The sequence below is a fragment of the Vicugna pacos genome, chromosome X (assembly GCF_048564905.1).
Source record: "Vicugna pacos chromosome X, VicPac4, whole genome shotgun sequence".
Classification (NCBI taxonomy): Eukaryota; Metazoa; Chordata; class Mammalia; order Artiodactyla; family Camelidae; genus Vicugna; species Vicugna pacos.
The window spans coordinates 113,140,959-113,165,756 of NC_133023.1; the positions used below are offsets into that span (position 1 = coordinate 113,140,959).

The following is a 24,798-nucleotide window of genomic DNA, read 5'->3' on the forward strand; positions in this document are numbered from 1 at the left end:
GCCGAGGCTGGCGGGCTCGGGCTTGAGTCCGGGGCAGCCTCCCTCGCACCTCTCGCCGGCTTCCAGGGTGGGGGCGGGGCTTGAGTGTTTTACTTCCGGATCCCACAGCTACGACACCGGAAGCCGGAACTGGGAATTTGGCAGCGGGACAAGGGAAGGGCGACTGCGGAACCTGGACTTTCTCGGAGCGCCGGGGTCCGAGGAGCGCTCGGTGCCCGCCGCTCCTGCCCTTCTCACATCGGATCGATTCTGCTGACAGGTGTGGTCCTCTTCTTGGAAGACAGGGTACCACCGGTGGGCTTTCCGCCGCCTCCGAGACCCCTCCCCGGACGACCAGGCTTCCCCCTCCTGTTGGGCCCCGGCCCGTTTCTGCCGCCCGCTTCTAGAGCATCGGCCGAGGCGGGCCGGTGCAGGATTCAGGTTACTTTGGTGGCGGACGGGACTGTTTCCGTCTCTCCGTCCCGTGCCACCACGGAGTGTGACCACACCCCTAGTTCGTGGATGACTCTTCTAGTTCGTAGATATTTTCTGTTCATCTAACTTGACTGCATTTGAGGTAGTTAAGTTCTATAAAAAGATCTCAAATATAGTTTGGCAGCCAAATTATCTTACCTAATGTGCCTCACTTTGCAAAATGATTAATGTCTGTCGGACCTCCTATCACTTCTGTGACTTGAGGATGAATGGGCAATCCTGGCATGTTCAAGGAACAGTAAGGAGGCCAGTGTACTTGAAGTAAAGTGAGCGAGGGGAGAATACTTAGAGAGGAAGTGATGGGGGACCAGATAGTGCAGGACCTTGTAGGCTGTTGTAGGGACTTTGGCTTTTATACGGAGGGCAATGAGGAACCAGGGTATGGATCTGAGGAGAGGAGGGACGTGATCAGAATTACTTTTAGGCTGATTGTTATGGCGCGGTCAGGAGAACAGACTGTAGGGGGCAAGGGTAGGAGCAGGGTGACCTGTTAGGAGATTATTGCAGTAATCCAGGTGAGAGAGGCTGCTGCTCTGATCATTTTATTATAAAAAATTTCAAGGATGTATGAGAGTAGAAAGAATAGTATAGTAAATCTAATGTACCCACGTCCCAGCTTCAACAGTGATCAACTCGTGGCTACCTTTGTATAATTTGTACCCCTCACAATCCTCTCCCATTACTTTCAAAAACAGCTGTATTGACATATAATACACATGGCACACAATTCACCGATTTCAGGTGTATAGTTCACTGGTTTTCAGTATATTCACAGACTTGCACAGTCATCACCATTAGTTCCAGAACATTTTCATCACTCCAAAAAGAAACCCCATACACTTTAGCCATCATCCCCATCACCCCATCTTTCCCAGCTCTACGTAGCCACTAGTCTTTCTGTGTCTGTATATTTGCACATAAATGGAATCATATGCGGTCTCTCGTGAGTTGTTTCTTTCTCTTAGCATAAAGTACTGGATTTTGTTTATTCATCAGTTGATGGACATTTGGGTTGTTTTCACTCTTTGGCTGTCAGGAGTAATGCTGCTATGAGCATTCCTGTGTGGACATGTGTTTTCTTTCAGGTGGATACCTAGGTGTTCCCCCATTATTAAAAAAATGATTTATTTTTATTAATTAGGGGGGAGGTAATTAGGTTTATTTATTTTTAGAGGGGGTACTGGGGATTGAACCCAGGACCTCGTGCATGCTAAGCATGCTCTCTACTAGGTGAGCTATATCCTCCCGCCTTCTGTCATTATTTTGAACCAAATTCCAGACGCCATTTGTAAATGTTTCTGTGTGCATCTCTAAGAAATGACTTTGAAAGAAACACAACCACAGTATCACTGTGACCTTGTGCAGGCTAAGCACGTGCTCTACCACTGCTGCTTAGTGTCATCAGACAGAGTCTAGGATACATTTTGACAGATGGATGAGTTGTGAGCTGTGAGAGACAGAGGACTCGAGAAGGACTCCAGGGTTTTGTCCTGATACCTGGTGGGTGGATTTGCCATCAGCTGGTAATAAGGAAGGCTGTAGGTGGAACTGACTTTTGGGGACTGTCACGAGGGCAGTTTTAGGGAGGTTAGGTTTGAGAGGCTGACTAACTATCCAAGGGGAGATGTTGAGGTTGATGTGTGAGTTTGGAGTTCAGGAAAGAGTTCTAATTTTGAGCATCATTGGCATGAAAATGAGGGTTAAAGCTGGGAGTCTGCATGGAATTAGGAATTAGTAGTGGAATGACTGTAGTCAGTGAAAACATCCCAGAACAGAGCCCTGGGGCACCACCACGTGTGGGGAGTGTGGGCTGTTCTGGGAGCTGAGGGAGGGATCAGCAGTTGGTCAGATACTGCTGATGGGTCAGTAGGATGTTCAGTGAAATATCAGTGTCATAGTGAAACATCCGAGCTTATCCGGCATTCAGGTTTCGGGCTGTAGCTCAGGCCTACTCCTGGAAACTTCTATTGAGAAGAGCCTCCTCCTCCGTGTAGTCAGTCTTTTTTTTTTAATGGAGGGACTGGGTGTTGAACCCAGGACCTCATGCAGGCCAAGCACGCGCTCTACCACTGAGCTCTGCTCCCTCACCCCTACCCCATGTCAGATACCAGATGTCCCCTTCGGCCCCTCAGTTCCAGGAAACAGTTATCAGGTTGTGAGTGGTCTCTGCGAACCCCTTCTTACTAGGAATATTAACGTCCGAGGACTGCTGTAAGAGATGTCCACAAGCGGGGCGGCTTCAAACAACAGAGATGCATCCTCTCCCAGTTCTGGAGACCAGAAGTCTGAGATCAGTGTGTCTCAGGGCTGTGCTTCTGCAGGCTCCAGGCGAGGGTCCTTCCTGCCTCTTCCAGCTTTTGGGGGCTCCAGACGTCCCTTGGCTTGTGGCTGCCTCCCTCCTGTCTCTGCCTGTGTCTTCATGTGGCTTCTCCTCTGTGTCTATGTCTCTCCTCTTCTGTCTCTTAGAAGGACATTTGTCATTGGATTCAGGGCCCACCTGGATAATCCAGGAGGATCTCATCTCCAGACTCTTCACTTCTTTACATCTGCAAAGACTCTTTTTCCAAATCAGGCACATTCACAGGTTCTGGGGGTCAGGATGTGGACATATCTTATTGGGGGCCATCATTCAACTTACTGTGCTGGGTGAGGGGCCAGCACCCTCTGCTCCTGCCTGGAGGTGTGTGTAGGGGGTAGGATTCCCAGCACACTGACACCTCCCTCCAAAAAGAATCTCCATAATTTTCCCTCTGGTCAAATTCTTAGCCTGAGTTTGTAGCCCCGAGAGAGCTCGGCACAGTTATAGCCAGTGCTGGCCCACGGCCTTTTCCAGCCCCGCCTAAGGGCCCGCACCTCCCTTTGGAGTGGGAATACGTGCCACCTCTTAGACCCCAAAGCCCACTTCAGCACCCTGTTCCACTGGGGAAAGTACTGATCACTCTGCTTAGCATGGCCCTGGAACTCCTCCTTGTCCAACAGGGTAGGAGAATCCTGCATAGGTCCCCGCTGGCTTTGTCTTTCAGAGCTTGCCTTGTTGGATGAGCAGGCCGCCCTGGAAGAGTCAGCCGAGTGAGATGGTGCAGCCTAGCGGCGGCCCAGCCGGGGACCCAGACGTGCTGGCTGAAGAGTCTTCTCTGGGGAAGCCGGCCATGCTCCACCTGCCTTCAGAGCAGGGCACCCCGGAGACCTTCCAGCGCTGTCTGGAGGAGAATCAAGAGCTCCGAGGTGAGGAAGACAGCGGGTGTGGAGTAAAACGTCAGGGGACCTGGCCCTGCTTGGGGAAGGTGTATTCCCCACCCCTGCACCTCTGCATTTCCTGGGCCTGGGGTGGACGTGCGCCTGAGGGCCAGTTAGTGATTCAAGCTCAGTCACCCTCCCTGTTTATTTTAGGCGGGGTTCCCTGGAAGTGGACTCTGAGATACAGACGTTTATTTAGAGTCCTCTCGGAACCAGCACTGGGGAGGGGAAGGGAAGGGAAGGCCAGTGGCGAAGCAGGGGTGGACGGATGGGGAGGCTGGGCTGCAGCGCAGGCCCACCTCCGAGGAGCTCTGGAGCTGGAAGGACCCTTCTGAGGCCCCTGTATCTTCATACTGATCAGTCATTAAGCACTGGTTGTGCTGGGAGGGGGCGTGACCTGCTCCGGAAAGAGGTATGGTCTATTCTGGGAATGGGCGTGGCCTACCCTCAGAAGGCCCAGTGGGCTGGTTCAGGAAAGGGAGGTCCAGGCCCCTCTGGGTTGGGGGTGACCCTGGGCAGGCAGCTCTCTGAAGAGACTGAAGGTTGTCTTAAAGCTGCACCCTCCCCTAAGTGGCTGTGGTTCGAGTAGGTTCCTTCCTCCCCACTTCCTCCCCTTCCCCCTCTTTCCCACTGTCCCCCCTTCTCCATCCCGTCCGCCCCGCTCCCTCGACCTCCCCGTCCTCACCTGTATGGGGGCAACTTCTCCAGGTCCCAGACGCCATGGCACCGTGCCCCCCAGGTGGTGTGGCTGCCCTGGGGGGTGTGACCCGTTGCTGGTCGCCTCGTGGGACCACTCCCTCTTGTTCTCTGCTCGTGCCCTGGGGCGCCTGTCCTGGCCTGCTGCTCCTTTGGTTTGAGTAACCCCAGAGGCCCACATGGTGCCCTTAGCTTCTGAGTCAGTGAGACTTATGTTTTCCCAATGGGGACTGGACCTAGGTGGTGGGTGGCACAGGCTCCCTAGATGGGTCACGGAGAGTGATGGTGGTTTGTGGCTCCTTTGGCTTCTTCCTGGTTCCTGTTGTTTTCACTCAGCCCTCCACTGTCCTGGCTGGCTGGCAGGTTGGCATGTGACACAGCCAGTGGAGTCCACGGTCATGGGCCCACTCCGCCACCTCCTGATGTGATGGGATGTTACATGGGACCCTGGGCTGACGAATCACATGCTCTAGAGGCCTCAGAGACCAGTGCTGCCTGAGGCCCTGTGGGTAGGGGCCAAACCTGTGCCTGGAATGTGTCCCTTCTTCCTATCAAGGTGAATCACCCCCCTTTTCAGGATGGAAGGCTTCCGGTGCAGTCAGCTTGCCACTAAGGGGCTGCTTGGTCTCTTGGTGGGCTGGCCTGCTTTGGAGATGGCCCTGATTTGAGCGCGGAGGGCCAGGACTTCCCTGGTTTAGGGCAGGTTCTCCCCTGAGTGCTCAGATGTCTGGGGCTGTTCTGGGCACTGTAGGGCGCTGGGCAGCATCCTTGGCCTCTATCTGCTGGATGCTGATAGCAGCCTCCCAGCTAGGACAACCAGTGATACCCCCAGATGTCTCAAATGTCTTACTGTGTTGGGACCACATAGAGCTGGCAGCCAGGTTAGGGGATGGAGCGGTAGCTCACACTCCAGAGCTCTGTTCTGCCAAAGGGGGCTCAGGGGTGAGAATGTGGCTTGCTGGCTGTGCAGGGACCATGGCCCTCCAGCTGCCCTGCAGGGAGTTTGGGCTCCGCTTGTTTCTGCTATAAGACTGCTGTGTGTCAGGCCCTGGGCCAGACCCCTGGGGCCCGAGGGTGTCTGCCCCCGACGATGCTCGTGATTGTGTCAGCAGAGGCAGGGGCAGAGGGGAGGACACAGAATTTGCTTGGGATGTTTTTGGGGAAGCTTTGTGGGAGAAGTAGTGTGTACCTGGTGAAGGAGTCCATGGAGGTGCCATGTCCAAGGAGGGGTGAGTGCAGACAGAAACTGACCAGTGGGCACCAGGGACCAGGGGCAGCGGGGAAGTGACTGCCAGTGGATATGGGGTTTTTTTTGAGGGTGGTGGAAATGTTCTGGAAAGAGATAGCTATGAACCCAAAGCTTTGTGAAAAACTCTGAAGCCCCAAATGACTTGTCTGCTTTAAACCAGTTAAAATGGTGAATTTGGTGTTATGTGCATTTTACCTCAGTTAAAAAACAGAAATTACCCGTGAGCTGAGCTGAGCCTTAGGCGGGGGCGCAGCAGGATGGCGGGTGGAGGGTGGTGGGGGAACATGTGCCCCAGGCTCCCCTGAGGGAAGGAGGCCCACGGGCACAGCGGAGTGCAGAGGTGGCTCTGCAGCCAGGCTCAGAAGCCACTGCAGTTCCAGCAACGGAATGCTCCAGCAGCTCGTTACGGGCCTTGGCTGGGGGTGACCTGAAGCTGCTGCCCGCCCCTGTCTTGTGCAGCTCTGTTGTGGCTAGAACCTTTGTGTGTCACTGCTCAGTTTTGTCACCCCTAACAGTCTTCTGCTGCCTGGGGTGTCCCTGGTGTGTGGTGCTCCTTTCCCCAGCCTCTCCTGACTGCATGCAGACGGGCTGTTTCTGGAGTTTATCTTGTGCACCCGGCACTTGGTCTGCTTTTTCATTTAACCCTCTTTAGCCTATGAGCTGGGTGTGATTGTCCCGTTGAACCTGTAGATGATAGTGAGGCTTGAGGAGGGGTGACTGGACCACTCCAAGGCTTCTGGCCTCTAGTCTGTGGCCAGCAATGCCGCAGGGAATTTTGTACTGGTGGCCGTCCCCCAAGTCTGCAGGTGGGTTAGGACCTCCTGATCCCGAGGACAGTGCCCCAGTGCCCCAGAGCAGGCACACCTTCCCCCCACCTCGAGCAGAGTTCAGTTGAATTTCAGAGTCACTTACAAGGCAAGTGACATTTGGCACATGCTTTAGGAGCTCGTTGGAGAAATTTCGGGGCACAGCACTTGCGAAATTGATTTTGAAAGTGCTTCATGAAATAAAGGAAGTGTTTCGAAGCTGTCTCTGGGGGGCAGGGGGGCTGCGGCGGTCTGGGGAGGGTGCCATGCAGGGCTCACCGCCCCTTTGTAATGTCCTCTGCTGCCAGATGCCATCAGGCAGAGCAACCAGATGCTGCGGGAGCGCTGTGAGGAGCTGCAGCGTCTGCAGGGCAGCCAGCGGGAGGAGAAGGAATTCCTCATGCAGAAGTTCCAGGAGGCCAGGAAGCTGGTGGAGAGACTGAGCCTGGAGAAGGTGGACCTGCGCCGGCAGAAGGAGCAGGCCCTGCATGAAGTGGAGCGCCTGAAGCGGTGCCAGCAGGTAGCCGGGGGCCACCAGCTGCCTGCATGCCCAGAACCCGGGTGACCTGTGCTCAGGGGTCCCCAGGGGCTCCCTTGGGCTCTCTGTGTCACCAGGAGGACTCACAGAGTTGAGAAAAGCTGTTCTCGTGGTTCCGGGTGAGACTGGGGAGGACAGGGTGAGACCAGCCAAGATAAAAGGGACGGAGGGCAGGTCCGGGAGACGCCAGGCGCGAGCTCCCGGGCCTCCCACCAGCCAAGTCATGGGACAGTGCCCTTTCTCCCAGCAGCGACAGGTGACAACACACATGGGCTGCTGTCACTAGGGACGCTCCCTGAGCGCTGCTGTCCGGGGATTTGATGGGGGTCGGTCCTGGAGGCCCAGAGCACCTGCCCAGCTGACCTGAGTTCCTGGGTCCCCGCACTCAGGAGGTCAAGCTGAGACATGCGGCCTCAGGCCAGAATCACCAGAAGTCCAAGATCAGGGTGCGGGCAGGGTCAGTTCCTTTTGAGCCACGAGGGCAGGACCTGTGCCAGCCTCTCTCCCCATTGACACATTGCCTTCTTCTTGTGTCTCTGTCTCTCCTCGTCTTCTTATAAAGACACCAGTGTCAGCGAGAAGCACAGCGGGACTTCGGGGAAAGGCCTAAAGCAGGTTTTACCTGGCAACTGGTGACAGCAGGGGAGGTGCTGAGCGCAGATCTGATCTGCACAGACACGCTGGTCTTCCAAAGGGACAGTGAGGTGGGGGACAGCAAGCAGGGGCTCAGGTGACAACTCACAGAGGGTGGGTCAGGGTCCATGCGACGAGGTGGGTGGCAGTTATGGGAGCTGGGGTTCCATCCGGCCCGGAGACCGGGAGACCGAGGCTCCCGTCCTTCCAAGGATTCCATCTCAAAGGAATGGCTGTCAGGTCCCCGGGAAAGACTCTGCTGGGTTGTAGGAGGTACAGAGACATCTCAGAGGGACAGAGGCTGGATTCACAGGTGGGAGCCATCCGCAGAAAGGCTCTGGGGGGGGGCGTGTCAGGGGTTGGCTAGAACTAATAGTGAATTCTTTTGCCAGCCCTGTCTCCTCAGGCAGGAACTCGCAAGGGGGCTGGGCCATCCCAGGGATGTGACCTTAGGCTGCTCGAATCCATGTTAGAGTTTGCTCCAGTCTCTTGAGTGCAGGGATGTGGATAGAGTTGAGTCCTTTCTGGTCCTCAGCAATCAATGGATCAGAGCCCATCCTCCTCCAGGGTGATGCTGGTGTCACAGTATGGATCAGAGCCACTGCCCAAGCCCTATTTCCAGGTGATGAGTTGGACAGTGATGGGTATTGGCGGGGACATGGCTTTATGTTGCTGGTGGCAGCATCACTTGGTGCCACAACTTTGGAAAACTATTTGGCATTTTCTCTTCAAGCTGAAAATCCAGGTCACCACCAACTCATCAGTCTAAGAGGACTCTTGTGCACTGACAGTGCGAGCCGGTGAGGGCGGCAGATGCTGCCCGCAGCAGGAGCTGGGGCGCACCCGAATGCGCATCCCTGCAGAGCCTGGTGCAGCCAGAGTGTGGAATTTTTTGGAACAGCTTTACTGAGATAAAGCTCACATGCCATAAAATTCACCCTCTTAAAGTGTAGAATTCAGTACTTTTTTGTATAGTTATAGAGTTGTACAACCATTATCCCTCTCTAGTTCTGAAACATTTTCATCACCCCTAGAAGAATGCCCATTCCCATCAGCAATCCTCTCTGGTCCCATGCCTCCCGTGGCCCCTGCTAATCTGGTTTCTGTCTCTGCCTTCACCTGCTCGAGGCGTCGCGTTGCGTGGAGTTACGCAGTGTCTCTAACCCTTCCTTCACTCACCGTGTTTTTGAGGTTCATCCATGTTGTAGCCTGTGCGAGTCCCTGGCTCCTTCTTATGGTCTAACGTTATTCCCGTGGATGGAGGGACCACATTTTCTTTACCCCGTCATCATTTACTGGACAGCTGGGTTGTTTCCACTCTTTGGCTGTCAGGAGTAACACTGCTATGAGCATTCCTGTGTGGATGTGTGTTTTCATTTATTTTGGCTGCATACCCAGGAGTTACCCCATTGTTTTGAAGCACATTCCAGACATCACCTCATTTCCTTCATGAATATTCCCTTGTGCATCTCTAAGAAATGCCTCCGAAAGGAGCATGACCACTGCACCACCATCCCACCTACACTCGTTAGCGACGGCTGCTTAGTGTCATCAGGTAGCGTCTAGCATACATTTTGACAGGATTCCTGCATGAATTAGGTGTGAGCTGTGAGAGACAGGACTCGAGAAGGACTCCACGGTTTTGTCTAGAGAACTAGGTATCCGAGTGGAGATGTTGCCCCACATGCCAGGGATGCTGGCCTCCTCCAGAAGCCAGGCCAGGAGCCCAGGATGGACTCTTCCCCGAGAGCCTCTGGGACAAGCCAACCCTGCCCACCCTTGATCTTGGACCTCTGGCCTCCTCAACTGGGAGACGGCACATTTCTGTTGTCTTAAGCCCTGGCTCTGACAGCCACAGGAATGAAACGGGGAGCCTGGGTGGGTGCGGTGGTGGGTTGAAGTGGGTGCATTAGCTGACAGGGCCTGCTGACAGGCGTTGGCGTAGAGGTGGGGCAGGCAGTTGGATAGCTGCATTGGGGTTCAGGAGAGGAACCTGTCCTGGAGGTGCAAATTTGGAAGGTAGCAGCCTGTAGAGGGTATTGGAAGCCTTGAGAGAACAGATCAGATCACCCTCATGTGCATGGACATGGAGAAGAGGTGTGGTCCTGAGACTGGACTTGAAAAGGAGAGGGCAGGAGTGGTGGGTGGGGAGGTGTGTTGTGCGCGTGCCCGTGTGCGTGAACCCAGGGTGGGGACGAGGAGGGCAGGGGGTGGTCACTACCTAGGGGTTCCTCCGGAGGGGCCGGGGATGCGGGGACTGAGGCTTGACCCTGGGCTTGAACTGCCTGAGGTCTCAGGGGACCTGGGTCTGGACAGTTTGATGAGGGAGTCTGGGCGATGTAGAGTTTGGATTCTGTTGCCAGTTGAGGTCTTTTGGAAACAGTGTCAGTCCATCTTACCTTCTAGTGGCATAGGGCATTGGAACACGTGTCTTTGTGGCCGTGTTTGAGTCTTACCTCCCTTGATGCCAAGTCTCAGAGAGGCAGGGAGATTCCTTCTGGGCTCGGTCCTTGGAGACTTGGGGCATCTCTGTGCACTTGTGTCCCTGGGTCTCTAGTGGCCTCATCTGCAGGGGTGAGGAGGGGCTTGGGACTGTGGGCTCCTGGGACTTGGTCCCTCTCTGCTGCCTCAGTTGCCTTGCCGCGATGGAGAAGCTTCCACAGGTGAGATGTGAGGGAAGTGGGGGCACCGAGGACAGGAGAGAAGCCTCAGGGTGACGCGTCCCAGTGCTTCCAGGTGGCTCTGGGGCTTGGGGCCGCCCGGGGTGGGTGGCAAGCGGGAAAGCCCTGCTGACAGAAGGCGGCCTTCTCCCCTGCAGCAGATGGCCGAGGACAAGGCCTCGGTGAAGGCGCAGGTGACGTCCCTGCTGGGGGAGCTCCAGGAGAGCCAGAGTCGCCTGGAGGCTGCTGCCAAGGAGCGGCAGGCTCTGGAGAGCAGGTGAGTGGGGAGGGAAGGCCTGAGGAGAATGAGACAGTTGAGGGGCCTCCAGAGAGTTCCTCTGGGACAGAACGGACTGGAGTGCACAGGGCCGTTGGAGTAGGTGAGTTGTGGGGCTGGGGACTGGGGGTTTGGGACCTGGGTCCCAGCGGCACTTCTGGGCTCTGTGACCTTTTGCTGGAATTGGGATGATTCCCTTAGGGAGCATCTTCTTGGGGTGGGGGGAAGAGCACCCCTGTGATCCACAGGGAAGTGTGCTCAGTGCTCCCACAGCTGAGGTTTGTCACAGCAAAGGGCACATGCCAGGACGCCCGAGGACAGAGGACATGGGTCTGGGGTGGAGCCCCATGCTTTGGCTCCCTGTCTCCCTCCGTTGAGGGACCCCCTGAGCACTCTCCCTTCTCCAGCAGCGGCAGATGCATCCCTTGGCCTCCAAGGGAACCCAGAGACTGGGCGCCCCGGGTTTCATTGAGGGCCGATCACGACCAGGCATGCGCTCTGTTGTGTGACTGGTCCAGGCCCAGGGACCGTCCTGATCAGTCGGGAACATGTCATGTCAGCATAGGGGACTCGCACCAGCCTGCAGCCTGGGCGCCACCATGAGGCCAACTTCACCAGCCAGCCCTTCCCAAGCTGCCAGCCTTGGGCCTGCCGCTAGCTCTCTTCTGCAAGGTGGCTTCCCCTAAGCGGGGTCTTTGGGTCAGAGGGCGTGGCTGTTTGTGTGATCGTCAGGGCGCCCAGCTGCTGCCCTCCAGAAGGCTGGGTGCAGCTGATAGGGGTGGCCCCAGCTCTCCCAGGGCTGTGGGGGATCAGGGCGCATTGGGTAGGGTCGGGGGCGCCTTCCTGAGGGAGGCTAGAGGAGCCGGCAGGAACTTCCCGTAAGTGGGTGTTGAGCTTTATCCAAAGCTTTTTCTGCATCTATTGAGATGCTCGTATGGTTTTATTCTTTCCACGGGGCGGGGGGGGGTGGTGGAGACGCCCTTCCCATCGCCAGAGGCGGGAGCCTGCTTCCCCCTGGGAAACGCCGCACCGGAGGAGCGCACGGAAGGCTGGCCGGCCACATTCTGTTGTCTTCCCTCTTCTGTGCCCCCAGCTTTCTGAAAGGCACACGTGTAATTCTGAAGACAGTTTGGTGTCTCTGCTGCGTATCTTTTTTTCTGTGCACATAAAAGAAGCTGCTGGATGCCTGATGCCATTAGTGCAGTTTTGCAGCCGATTTTGGTCCATTAATGACCCTACAGGATGTAGGCTCTTGGGTCCCGTCCTGTCCTCTGCCACGTGCTCGAGCACTTAAGTGCTGAGCTGGGCCTCTCAGGCCGGGCTCTTGCTTGTCTCACTGTTTGGCTGGCATGGCCGTTTTAACAGCTTCAAACTGTGTATGCATGGTGGCCCTTTGAAGCCCAGGCCTGTCACATTGGAAGGGCCCATTTCCTTGTTCTAGGGCCCCTGGCAGGTGAGACCAGTGGAGATCCCCAGTAAACACCACCTCCCATGCAGAAACAGCCAGTGTTGCCCCACAGTGGGGACTGAGGAAGGCCTTGGGGACAGCAGGGTGATGTGTTTGAAGGGTGCACCTAGAGATTTAGGGAGCTGTGTGGGGTGTAAGTGTGGAGACGGGGGCCTGGGGGCCTGGGCATCTTGGCATCCACACCCACTGGAGCAGTGCCAATGGCAAGAGGAATTCTCTGTCAAGGCCCCGGCTGTCTCTCCGGTGGGCAAGGGGAGGCTGTGCTTGTGGGTGTGGACTTCTGGGACTCCAGATGAGCCGCTGAGGTGGACCAGCCACCTCCTTGCCTCTTCTAGAACAGTGATGGAGAGGGAAAGGGCCCTTCCCCCTGCCCCATCCCCTTTCTCACCTCCCCCATCCCCACCTTCTAGAAAGGCCCGTCTTTGCTGGCTGTCTTTACTTCCTTTCCTTCCAGTCTGTCCCAGCCCCCTCTACTGGGCTTGCTCTGGTCCCCTGTCAGCACTCCTTGGGCAGTTCCCTGGGCTCCTCTCCCCCGGGACCAAGCCCTTCAAAAGGGCTTCCCTGATGGGTGTCATCAGCCCGAACCCAAGGCCCAGGTGTCCTCGCAGTCCGCAATTGGTGGCCTTGTGGGCCCCTGCCTTGACACATATGTGCCACCCCCAACCAGGTGCCCTGCCGTTGTCCCTGTCTCCAGTGACAGTGCCTCCATTGTGACACCTGGAGGTCTCCCCCTCTAGGTCACACTCCACTCTGACTTCTCCCCGCGCCCGGCTTCTGGCGCTCTGACTGCTGCTGGCAGTCTGTCTGCGCAGCAGGGATCCTGTGACCTCTCCCCACCGCCCCCCCACCAGGGCCCGGGCAGCCAGCGAGCAGGCCCGGCAGCTGGAGAGTGAGCGGGAGGCGCTGCAGCAGCGGCACAGCGTGCAGGTGGACCAGCTGCGCATGCAGAACCAGAGCATGGAGGCCGCCCTGCGCATGGAGCGCCAGGCTGCCTCGGAGGAGAAGTGAGTGCCTTCTGCCCTCTGGGGGTCCAACTCTGTCCCCCACCATGGTCACCCCCAAACGGCCCATCTTTGATGGGTGACACTGTCCATTCTCCAGTCCGTAGCCACGTTCCCGCCTCAGGCCCGCACGTTAACAGCATCCGATCCGGGATCCTTTTTTTGTTGGCCTGCCTTTCGAGTCGTCTTTCGAATGGTCACCCTGCTTTTCTATGTTTTTCATGAAGTTGACTGTTCTTTTCCCCTTAGCAGAGGCGCTGGGGATTGAACCCAGGACCTCGTGCAGGCTAAGCACACGCTCTGCCCCTGAGCTCTACACTCACCCCCGAAGGTGACTTTTCTCAACAGTACCGGACAGCTCCATTTTATTATAAGCCTTTCTTATACTTTTCAAAAACCTCAGTTGAAGGAAAATGACATTAACTAGTTAGCAAAGCCTGCCTCACGCCTGATGGCCTTTAAGGCTCAAAGCCACCCTGGAAGCCACATTCTGGTCTGGGGATGTGGCAGGAAGAAAGAGGGTGGCGTTGGAAGCAGGAACAGCAGCTTTGGATCAGGACCAGCCGTGCCTCCCTCTCCTTAGGCGGAAGCTGGCCCAGCTGCAGGTGGCCTATCACCAGCTCTTCCAGGAGTACGACAGCCACATCAAGAGCAGCGCGGTGAGCAGCGAGCGGAGCCGAGTGAGTGCAGGCTGCATCACTGCAGCTACCGGGGCTGCCCGCCCTCCCCCTCGCCCCCCTCCCCGTGGCTCGGGGGCAGAGAAGAGCCCAGGGCCTACTGCCCCCGGGTCAGGGATCTCGGCACGCAAGGCTCTACCTTAGTAGGCCTGACGGAGTCGGATTGTGGGAGGGACGCGCAGCTCATCCTAGAGCTTTGTCAGGGCCACAGAGTGACCACTCAGAGCCAGGAGATGGCTGTGCCGCTCGCTGCCCCTGGCGACCCAGGCGGGGCCTTGGGATGCTCCCTGCATGGGCAGGAACATGCTCCTGTCAGTGGGCGTCCTGCTGGGCGTCCCCAGCTGGGCTCCTGGCTTGACTTTGCCTGGGAAGGTTTCCATACCGACGTTGAAGTTGGCTGGGAGCCTATTTCTAGTTTGTATTCTTCGGACCTGTACTGGGTGCAGGTTCTACTGGTCATGTTTTCAGAAGGATGTAGTCAAACTTCACTAGACCCAGGAGAGATATAAGGGTACAGCGTGAAATTGGGCCACATGAGGAAGAGTTGCTTATAAAACTGTGGTAATTTGATCTGTAGAGGGAAGGCTTGGCGGTGGGTGCATGTCTGTGCATCTGTGTGTGAGTGGGTCTGTGTGTGTGTGGGGAGCAGGGGGCAACTGTAGGGGACCAGCAGACCTTTGACCAGGTGGCAGAGTGGAAGGACCAGTGGGTCTCAGCTTAGCAGGTACATGGTGGAGCATCAGTGTGGGAGACCAGCCTAGTGTAGAGCAGGTAGCCTTAGGAGGCAGTCTGACCCCTGTCCCTTGAAGGGTTAGAGGAGGGCTGTCTAGCTGGGCAGGTAACGTCAGCCTTGTGGGGAGCTTGTGCCAGACGATCTCACAGACGTCTTCCAGCCTCCACCTCTCCTGTGCCCTGGACACAGGGGCATCTTGTGGCTAGCATCACCCCAGTACAGGCCGGCCAGGGCCGATGTTTCATTCCTCTTGGTACTTCTGGCCTGGAGTAGCAGCTGGCCTGGGGGCTCCGTCAGCTCCCCCTTGCCCACCTCTAGGGATCACAGCTGGAAGATCTCAAGCAGCAGCTCCAGCAGGCCGAGGAGGCCCTGGTGGCCAAACAGGAATTGATTGACAAACTGAAGGAAGAGGCTGAGCAGCACAAGATCGTGATGGAGACGGTTCCAGTCCTGAAAGCCCAGGTGAGGGCTCTGCCCAGTGGCCGGCATGTGGGTGACCAGACTGGGCCTGCTGGCACTGGGACCTGGCGTGTCTGCTGCTGTTTTGCAGCGGCTTCTCAGAAGCTCTTTGAACCTCTTGCGATGTTTCTCGACCTCTCGATGCCCTTGGGGTGACTTCATGCCATGAGTTCTGGGAGGGCAAGAGCGGGCTCTGCGCCACTCCCTGCCACTGCCCCTGTGTCCAGCATGGAGTGTCCTGTATGTGGCCAACAGACGGTGGACACTGCCCCTCTCTTGTCGTTGCCAGGCGGATATCTACAAGGCGGACTTCCAGGCTGAGAGGCAGGCCCGGGAGAAGCTGGCTGAGAAGAAGGAGTTCCTGCAGGAACAGCTGGAGCAGCTGCAGAGGGAGTACAGCAGGTTAAAGACCAGCTGCCAGGAATCGGCCAGGTGGGCCTTGGAGCGGGGCCCATGAGGGGTGGGGCGGGGCTTGGGGCCTGTCCTGGTGGGTGAGCTGGCCTCGCCCCGCCTCCTGCCCCGCCGGCCGGCCTGCCATCAGCTTTGTATCTCTGGTGCCGGAGACTGACTCCTATGTGTTCATTGGACCATTTCTCTTCTCAAAGGATTGAAGACATGAGGAAGCGACACGTAGAGGTCTCCCAGGCCCCCTTAGCCCCTGCCTCGAGTGAGTGGGTTGCCAGAGGAGGGGTGGGTAGGGCGGGTGCTGGGAGAAGGATTCTGTGAGGGGCGGTCATGTCTGGCCTCCCCAGAGTTCCTCTGCGCTGTGCATCCTGGGGTGGGGCTGAAGGAGAAGCTGTGGCGAGATCCCAAGGTCCCACTGAGTTTCAGGACTTTCTGCCCCTCTCCTCTGTGCAGTCTGTGTGACGGGGCACACACACAGCCCACCCCAACTGGCACCTCTTCTCTCCCCCAGCTCACCACTCCTTTCAACTGGCCCTGCCCAGCCAGAGGAGAAGCCCCCCTGAGGAGCCACTCAACTTCTGTTGCCCCAAGTGCCAGTATCAGGCCCCTGACATAGACACCCTGCAGATACACGTCATGGAGTGCATCGACTAGGGCTCTACTGGGAGCTGCGCGCTGCCCCGGGCTGCCGCTCTCCCCTCCTGCCTGCCTGCTGTGCATCGTGGGCCGGCCGACAGACAGGGGGCCCCTTCTTTGAGCCCCAAGAGCTAGCTGCAGGGCCTCACGCTTCAGCACCCCTCTCCGCTGGTCTGCCCTTTCCCGGGTACCTGGAGCCTGAGCCAGGCCTGACCTTCGGCTCCTTTTCTTCGTTTTGTCCGCTTGAACTGCTCGCCTCTGGAACTCCTCCCTCCACCCGCACTGATGGAGTCAAGAACCAAGGCCAGGGCCCTCAGCATGAATGGCTCCCCAGGCTGAGATGGCCAGTACCCACGGACCCTTCTCCCACCCAGGCTCCTGTGCTGAGCCCTCTTACGGCCAGTGTGCTGTTCCATCGTCCGCGGGACCGCGGTGGACAGCCTGTCTGCCACTAATGGACATTTGGGTTCTTGCCAATCAGTCTTTTCACTGTCATAAACAACGCCGCAGTGAAGACCCCTGTGCATCGATCACGTGCGCCTTTGGGTCGGATTCTTAGAAGCGGCACCAGTGCAAAGGGAGTAGTAGGTGGTGCCCGCGTCTCCTCCACCCCAGGCGGGGTTTCTCCTCCCCCGGGCTCCCCGGAGCCTTGCCCCAGGTGAGGGGCGTCCTGCCTGGGGGCTGGGGCCTGCTCTCTGTTAAGAGTGAGTTTGAGCATCTTTCCGAGCTTGCAGGGTCCTTTCCAGTTCTTCTGGTACGAACGGCTCGCCCGTTTCTTCTGCCCATTTTTCTGCTGAGCTGTAGTCTTTTCTCGTCGGTTTATAGGAGCTCTTGGTTGTTAGTGGGACCTGCTCCTGCATGTGGTCGAAGTTGCGGTGATCTTTTCCTACTGTCTTGGTTCCGGTGTGTTTTGGACTCGAGTTTGTTGTCTTCGTGCGGTCACATTTCTCCACTGTTCCTCCACGGCCTGGGCTCTGGAGTTGTCGCGGCCACCTCTTGGTCAGATGGACGGACGCTTCCCACACACATCCTTTTCCTTTCCTTTTCTGCACGCTGTGGCGGGTTCATCTCCCATGCCCCGCACTGGCCGCCAGAGCCCTGGCCCTGCCAACACAAGCCACTTGGCAACCTCTGGCAGATTATCAACACCAGGGGACCTGGCCTTGTTGTTTCACAGGACTTGATCCTTCCTAGGCTGTCAGGGCCGTGGGCATCACCCTTGCAGCTGTAGTAAGGAGAGGACATTTGCCCCTCGGTGCCCTGGCCTCCCCGCACGCCTGCAGGCTCCCCTGGTTGGGGATCGGGTGTCGCCCATCCAGCCCTGGGTTTTCTCCAGGGCTCCCTGCCCTGGGGCAGCGAGAGGGCGGACTAGAGTCAGGCTACAAGTCTCAGGCTGGAAGACAGCCCAGCCAGCAGCCTGTTCTGAAAACAAGCCTGGGCTGGGGACTTTCTTGGCCTCTGTCGGGGCGGGAGGGTCTGTTCCGTGTCCGGAAGCCCAAGTGTCTAATCGCACCGTGTCCTTCAGGAGAGCACAGGCAGGTTTTCCGCTCACGCGCGCTGCGCTTCCATCCTGACCCTGCAGCTTTTCTACAAGAGCTCTTTCCACCTGGGGGGAATGGAGTTCTTCCCTAGGGCTGCTGTCATGACCACAAACTTGGTGCCTTAAAACATCAGGAATTCCTTTTTTCAAGGTTTTGGAGGCCAGCAGCGTGAAGTCTGGGTGTGGGCGGGCTTGGCTCCGTCTGGAGGCCCTGCAGGAGTCAGTCCCAGGCCTCTCCCCCAGCTCCTGATGCTTGTCCTTGGAGTTCCTTGGCTGGCAGCTGTGCTGCTCCAGCGTCTGCCTCTATGGCCTTTTCTCTTCTTCACAGAAGCCTGTGTCTTCTGTTGTATCTCTTACAAGGACACCAGGCATTGGGTTTCGGACCCCTGTGTTGTCCAGGATGCTCTCATCTCGAGATCCTCACCCTCCTCACACCCACAAAGACCCCCTGCCCAAGTAAGCTCACCGTCACAAGTGCTGGGGGTCAGGATGGTGCATCTCCCTGGGCTGCCATTCAACCCAGTGCAGGGGTATCTTCTGGGGTGACAGATTAGGACAGATGCAGTTGAAGGCAGGTGTCCCCAGGAGCTGCAGCTCAGTTTGAGGGCCTGTTCCCCGGAGTGACGGTGGCCACGGGGCTGCAGAGGCCCATGGTGCTCTGTGGCGAGGAAAGCTGGAGTTTGGCGTGGGGAGGGCTCTGGCCAGCTGGGGGACTGTTCTTAAGACATCTCGTCTCCAGCTGAACACTGCTGGGGCCAGCGGATGTGGGCAGGAGCAGGGGGTGGGCCGCGGCCCAACAGAGCTGTTGGACCGCACACACCCTGGGCAGTGGCCACTGGCTGTGCAGGGACGGGCTCTGTGCTTCTGGGGGGGGGGGGCACGGGCGCGTAGGCGCCCTTCGGTGCCCAGCCCCCCCTTCTGGAGGGGGGCTGACGCCCGGGAGCGGCGAGAGAGCTGGACGTTCTCTCCCTGAGGAGCTTCCTTGGGCTTTGGCAGTGGCGGCTGCCCGGTGGCAGCAGCTGGGAGCTTGACAAAGGTCCCTGCCGGGGCCCTGGGCCACCTGAGCAGGCGTCGGCTGGGAACCACCATCCTTTTGAACCTTCTCTTCCTGGAGGCTGGGCGCCCCTGCTACCTGCCTCCTTCCTTCTGCGGGCCGACGGTGCATTAGAGACCAAGGATGTTAAACCAGGTCGTTCGCCCAGAGGGGAGGGATTCCACCTTCTTGCCAGCTGTCCTTAGGCTGGCCTTCCGGAACCAGAGGTCGGAGTCCTCCCAGGAGGGAAACAGCATGCCTCGCTAGCTGTGGTCCCTCGATCTTCACGGCCGTGTGGAGGAGAAATCCAGATGACTGATCAGATGAGCTCAATAAGAAAGCATTTCTCCCTCCCTGAGAGAAAGTAATGTCCAAATAGCAAGAAGTGAAGGCTTCCGGTGCCCCGCCGGCAAGGTGCAGGGACAGGCCTGGGATGCCGCCCGTTCCATGAGAGTGGCCGGGCGGGGTGGACTGGGCACTTTGAAGCCTCCTCAGCGTCCTTAACTGGGACAGACGGGGACTCACAGTGACTTCGGCCCCGTGCCGGTGCTCACCACACCCTCATCTGTAGCTGCCAAAGACCCTGGTGACATCAGAGGCCGTGCTTCTGGATGACATGGGCACGTGTGGCCAGTGCTGTGGACACCTCGTCACCTGCAACACACTCTGTAGCATGTTGGTGTGAAAAAGCCAATAGACAAAATCACGTAGAAAGTGTGACCCCCAATAAAAACGTAAAAGCTGCAGGTGCCCAGACGGCCACCCTCGGGACGCTTGCGGGTGCTCGGATCACCTGTGAGGAAGTTTTCCTCGTGTGCTGATGTCTTGTCTAGATGCCTGGAATTTACACGTATCACTTGGATACCTAGAAAAGATACGTCCCAGTGCAGTCGGCCTGGCATAGGTGGGCTCGGGGGCCTTGTCTGCACTAGTGGCTGGTGACAGAGCACCCCAGAACGGGGTGGGGGCAAACCACAGGGGTGTCTTGTCTCCCAGTTCCAGAGGCGGAGTCCAGGACTGAGGTACAGGCAGGGTCGGCTCCCTGGGAGGGCCCTGAGGGCTGGACCTGTTCCAGGCCTGTCCCATTGGCTTGCAGACGCCGTCTTCTCCCTGTGTCTTCCCATCTTCTCTCCGTGCCTGGCTGCGTCTCCAAGTCTCCCTTTTGAATATGGACACCAGTCCTACGGGAGCAGGGTCCACCCTAGTGACCTCACCTGAACTGGGCCGCTTCTGTGAAGACCCCGTCCCCACACACGGTCACATGCTGAGGCGGTGGGGGTGAGGACTCCCACGTCTCTTCTTTGGGGGGGACACATTTCAACCCATTACCCACGGGGAGCCTAGCCCCGTTTTACAGGAGGCCTGAGGCGGCAGCGAGTCTGTTCCTTCCTGTTGGGAAACGCAGCTGCAGCTCTGCCGACGTCATGACCAGGAGGCCTTCCGTCGGCAGCTGACGACGGACACGTTAGAGAGGGGACAGGCCTACGCGAGAAGTGATGTGTCCCTGCGCGGGCTGTCGAGGCCCTGGGGCGGCGAGGGGGGCTCGCCGGGGAGGCCTTCCCGGCTGCAGTTTGATGGGGGGCTAGTGACTTTTTCTTTCTGAGCCTCAGGCCCCTCATCCAGAAAATGGGAACCTCAAAGTTTGGACTTCCGCTTGAGTCGTTCCTGAGAGCAGGCAAGAGTTTGCACATTTTCCCTCCACTTCACGGAGCGTCTCAGTCTTCGGTAGGGGTGAAGCCGTGGGCGAGGGCTGCTCTCTCGTGACCTTGCCCAAGGTTGAGCTGGGACGCACTCGCTGAGGTAGAAACCACAAGCCTCCAGAGCAGACATCTCAACCTGCAGTCAGAGCACGTGCTACAGCATGAGGCGGGGTGTCCAGAACTCCAGGCGTGTGGAGTTGGGAGCGTGCTCCCGGGGCGTGCCATCCTGGGCCGTCGCTGACTTGTCTCATTTAATTTGCAAACACTTCTTTAGCCCCGTCGAGGTTAGCGGTGTCTAGGTACTCAGACAGCTGCACACTGATCTGCGCTTGGACTTCCCCCACTAACCCTCACACTGGAGAGCAGCTGAGCGCAATCAACTGAACATCGGATGGAGAGCAAAGGTGACTTTGTAAGCGTCTAGCAAGACTTGGGGGCTGACGCGGGCACTCTAAACACGGTCCTCCGTGACGTGGGTTCCAGGGCTCTTGGTTGGATTAGCTGCTCTGCTAAGTACAGGGTTGGCAGACCCCATGTTTCATTCAGGGAGGAGAAGCCCCTGCTTTAAGAAATCAGGAAGTGAGACACTGCACCCTGAGCCATACTCTCCGGTGTGCTCGCACAGCACATGGGTTTGGGGCAGACCCGGGGGTTGGTCCTGGAAGTGCTTGTGTTACCAAGTCATGGGCCAGCACTGATGGCGACTCAAGTTCCTCAGAGCCTGGCTTCTAGGAGCACATCCCCGGGGACTGTGCCATGTCGCCCAAAGCAAACCGCGCGCACACGCTGGCCGCTGACTGCTCGGGAGGCTGTGTCAGGGTGTCCGGACTGCCGTCCACTTGTGCTCCCAAAGCAAATTCCGGTTCTGTGAACCTAAAAGCGCAGAGTTCCAAACCAGCAATTCAGTCTTTAAAAGCTGAGTTAGAAATTTGATTTTCGAAGCTGTTCTCCAAACACTCTGTGGTATGGGTGTTTGTTTTTTAAAAAAATCGCACAGTACACATCACATCAAGTTTACCATCTTAACCATTTTAAGTGTGCACTTGAGCAGCACTGAGCACATTCCTATTGTACAACCATCACCACTGTCCATCTGCACGACTGTTTCATTCTGCTAAACGGAGCCTCTGTCCCCGCTAGACACGAACGCCCTCCTGCCATCCTTGTCTCTCTCCCAGGCCAGCAGCACAGCACCAGTGTCAGCGAGAAGCACAGCGGGACTTCGGGGAAAGGCCTAAAGCAGGTTTTACCTGGCAACTGGTGACAGCAGGGGAGGTGCTGAGCGCAGATCTGATCTGCACAGACACGCTGGTCTTCCAAAGGGACAGTGAGGTGGGGGACAGCAAGCAGGGGCTCAGGTGACAACTCACAGAGGGTGGGTCAGGGTCCATGCGACGAGGTGGGTGGCAGTTATGGGAGCTGGGGTTCCATCCGGCCCGGAGACCGGGAGACCGAGGCTCCCGTCCTTCCAAGGATTCCATCTCAAAGGAATGGCTGTCAGGTCCCCGGGAAAGACTCTGCTGGGTTGTAGGAGGTACAGAGACATCTCAGAGGGACAGAGGCTGGATTCACAGGTGGGAGCCGTCCACAGAAAGGCTCTGGGGGGGGGGCCGTGTCAGGGGTTGGCTAGAACTAATAGTGAATTCTTTTGCCAGCCCTGTCTCCTCAGGCAGGAACTCGCAAGGGGGCTGGGCCATCCCAGGGATGTGACCTTAGGCTGCTCTAAGGCATTCAGTGTTGGCCATCCCTGAAAGCCAGGGGCTGAATGGAGTGTTCCTGCCAAGAGTTCTTGTAGTTCTTGACGTCACCTCCTTTCCCTTTCCTCGAGTGTGTCTTAAGGCCTTTGTCCCTGTTGGCCCCCCTATGGAGAGTGTGCCCTGTTCCCAGTCTCTGCATGGCTGATTTCTGTTGTTCAGCTTGAAGCTGAAGCATCACCTCCTTCATCTAAAGTCTCCATTGTAAGTTTGGGATTTGTAGATACAAACTACTATGTATAAAAGAGGTAAACAAGGACCTACTGCACAGCACAGGGAACTCTATTCAATACCTTGTAGTAACCTATAATGAAAAGGAGTATGAAAAGGACCATGCACATGTATGACTGAATCACTGTGCTGTACACCAGAAGCTAACATAACATTGTAAAGCAACTACACTTCAGTAAAAAAAATAATAAAGCCTCCATTGTAAATCCATTGCCCTGTCTGAATTCCCGATCTTTTTTGGTTTGTTTTCTATCTCCTTCCACGAGAGGGAGAGCAGCGGTCTTGTCCGTATCAGTGGGGCAGAATCCTCTGGAACAGTGCTCAGCACAGAGCGCCGCTCAGTGCGTATTTACAGAAGGTCCATCAGGATTCCCGTGTCCGTGTTTCTGCAGACATCACCCCGTCCTGCCAAATGGACCTTGACAGAAATGACTGTGTTAACGTGGTAGAGATGATGACACTGAAAACCTCTTTTAGGGACCATGTGACTTAACTTGGAGGGAATTTAAGCATCTATATCTCTTATTTTTCTGGAGTAGACCATGTTGGCTATTCACAGGCCGGAACACCGACTCTGGGCTCACCCGGACAAGTCCTGCCCGTGCCCCTTCTGTAATCTCTCTGAGCTGTAGTTTCCTCATCTGTCAAATGGGTAGAATGCCGTCTGTGTGCTGCACAGTTACTAATGAGATGATGCATGTAACATATCTAGGGCAGGGGCCAACCCGATGTAGCAGGGAAGGCTGGAAAAGCAATTCCAGTTGAGGCCATGCCAAAACACTAGATTTTCCAATACATTATTATAACTATTCTGAACGTGAATTTAAGTTTTGTTTGAGGAAAGTCAACTGGTGGTTTTTAGGATGGAGGAGTTTGGGAGAATTGGGGAGTGACTGCTCATGGGTACCTCTCTTTTACAGATGATGAGAATGTTCTGAAATTGGTTGTGGTGATGGCTGCACAAATCTATGAATATCCTAAAACCCAGTCAGTGGTTCACTTTAGATGGGTGAGTTGTATGTGATAAGCAACAAGGATATATTGTACAGCACAGGAGCTAGGGCCAATACTTTATAACTTTACGTGGAGTGTAATGCATAAAAACACCGAATCACTACGTTGTGCACTTGAAACTAATATAATATTGTAAACAAACTGTAATATACTTCCAGAAAAATTAATAAATTGGACCTTTTCCCTGATGCAGGGGGCGGCAAATGTTTCTCTCTGGAATAGACTCCTTTTCTGTGTATGGACCCGCCCTCCCTCCCACCATGGCTTCCAGCACGGCACGCTACCGTCCATGGACCTACTCAAGACCTAGTCACCATCACAGTCTGCACACAGAGGCTCCACTGACCTAGATTTGAGGCATTTTCCTGGCCATCTGGGGCTCCGTGCACTACTGAACCAAGGAGCGAGGGTCTATTCCAACCTTTGTACAGTGAGCCTTCTTCTATTGCACAACTATTCTTATATATGTCTCTGCAACCTGACAGGGAGCCCCTGAGGGAGGGAGGGAGGTGTCCAGGCTCCCCTCTGGATCCCCCGGGCCAGACAGGCAGGTGAGAGGAACAGGCATAGACCAGGTCTTACTGAGACCGCCTAAACAGAGCCAGTGAGGGATAGAGAGGAACTGGGAGGGAGGGACAGTGGGTTGGGGACGTTCCACCCAGGGAAGGGGCAGCTACTGCCTGGGCCTCTGCCCCTGGGGAGGGAAGGCTGCTGGGCCTGGATTTGGAAGGCCACGGGGCGGGGATCAAGTGGCCTGGATGGAAGTACCTGCCCCCTGCCCCCTCCCTGGGCTCTGGCCCTGGTCCAGTCACTTCCCACTGCAACAGTGGTCCCTGGCGGAGACACCCCACCCCAAGGCAATGCTGCCCCCTCATGCTGCGGTCCCTTCTCCTCCGCGCCCAGCCAAACCCTCCCCCCGCCTGCTGTACCTTTCCTGTTGACTTGACCCCCTTCCAGACACAGAAGCAGACCAGCACCCAGCAGGCCAGCAGGCCAGCAGGCCAGCAGACACAGGGCCACCTCCCAGTTGAGGGCCCCTGGCACCTCCAGCCCCCCAGAGAGCCGCAAGACTTTGCTCCTGGGGGAGGGAGAGCGCACGAGGGCTGTGCTAGCCGAGGGCAAAGAGACGCGGAGCTGGCCCGGGCGTGGTGCTCCCCCTCCTGCAGCCCTTGAGTCCAGCTGCTCCGTCCTGTGCACCTGGGCCAGGCCGGGGCCCAAGCCTGCAGCCTGGACGGTGTCTCTGCAGCACGTGTGCCTGGAGCCCACGAGCCCCTGGCGGCCCGGCCCCACGCCATCCCCGGCACGCGCAGCAGCAGCAGCAGCCGCCGCCGCCGCCGCCGCAGCCTCGCTCCCCCAGGCCGGCAGGCACAGCCGCGCCGCATCGCTGGGCCCCCACCCCCGCCCCTGCAGTCTCGAGCTGCGGGTGGGGGGCCAGAGGGACAGGCCGGGCGTGGCCCAGAGGCGCCTGACTCACTCCCAGAAGTCGATGACAGGGGACCGGCGGTCGGCAGGCTGGTCAGACATGAGGGTGGCCCGGCTGGCACCACGGCAGAGACTGCGAGGTGCACGGGGCTCGC

General features: G+C 57.2%; 1 protein-coding gene across 5 annotated transcripts; it reads left to right on the top strand.

Annotated features, from left to right (window-relative positions):
- The first annotated feature begins 104 nt into the window (after window positions 1-104).
- IKBKG (inhibitor of nuclear factor kappa B kinase regulatory subunit gamma) lies at window positions 105-22,419 on the top strand. 5 transcript variants are annotated; one of them, XM_031675435.2, is made up of 10 exons: window positions 105-259; window positions 3,498-3,699; window positions 6,771-6,982; window positions 10,452-10,570; window positions 12,890-13,042; window positions 13,623-13,698; window positions 14,768-14,911; window positions 15,198-15,340; window positions 15,514-15,575; window positions 15,825-22,419. In XM_031675435.2, exons 2-10 carry the CDS (start codon window positions 3,513-3,515, stop codon window positions 15,965-15,967), a joined length of 1,239 nt encoding a protein of 412 aa, XP_031531295.1. In that variant the 5' UTR covers window positions 105-259; window positions 3,498-3,512; the 3' UTR covers window positions 15,968-22,419. The 5 variants fall into 5 exon arrangements, with proteins under 5 accessions (XP_031531295.1, XP_031531296.1, XP_072812846.1 ...); XM_031675436.2 differs by having other exon boundaries at window positions 10,455-10,570; XM_015252313.3 differs by having other exon boundaries at window positions 123-259; window positions 13,623-13,719.
- Window positions 22,420-24,798: the final 2,379 nt, after the last annotated feature.

What these genes read in the sequence shown, in the direction of transcription:
- IKBKG (XM_015252313.3), top strand. Translation starts at nt 3,513, where the DNA reads ATGAGCAGGCCGCCCTGGAAGAGTCAGCCGAGTGAGATGGTGCAGCCT. An exon ending in GCCTGAAGCGGTGCCAGCAG is followed by an intron (nt 6,983 to 10,451) that starts GTAGCCGGGGGC and finishes TCTCCCCTGCAG; the next exon opens with CAGATGGCCGAGGACAAGGC. An exon ending in TTCCAGTCCTGAAAGCCCAG is followed by an intron (nt 14,912 to 15,197) that starts GTGAGGGCTCTG and finishes TGTCGTTGCCAG; the next exon opens with GCGGATATCTACAAGGCGGA.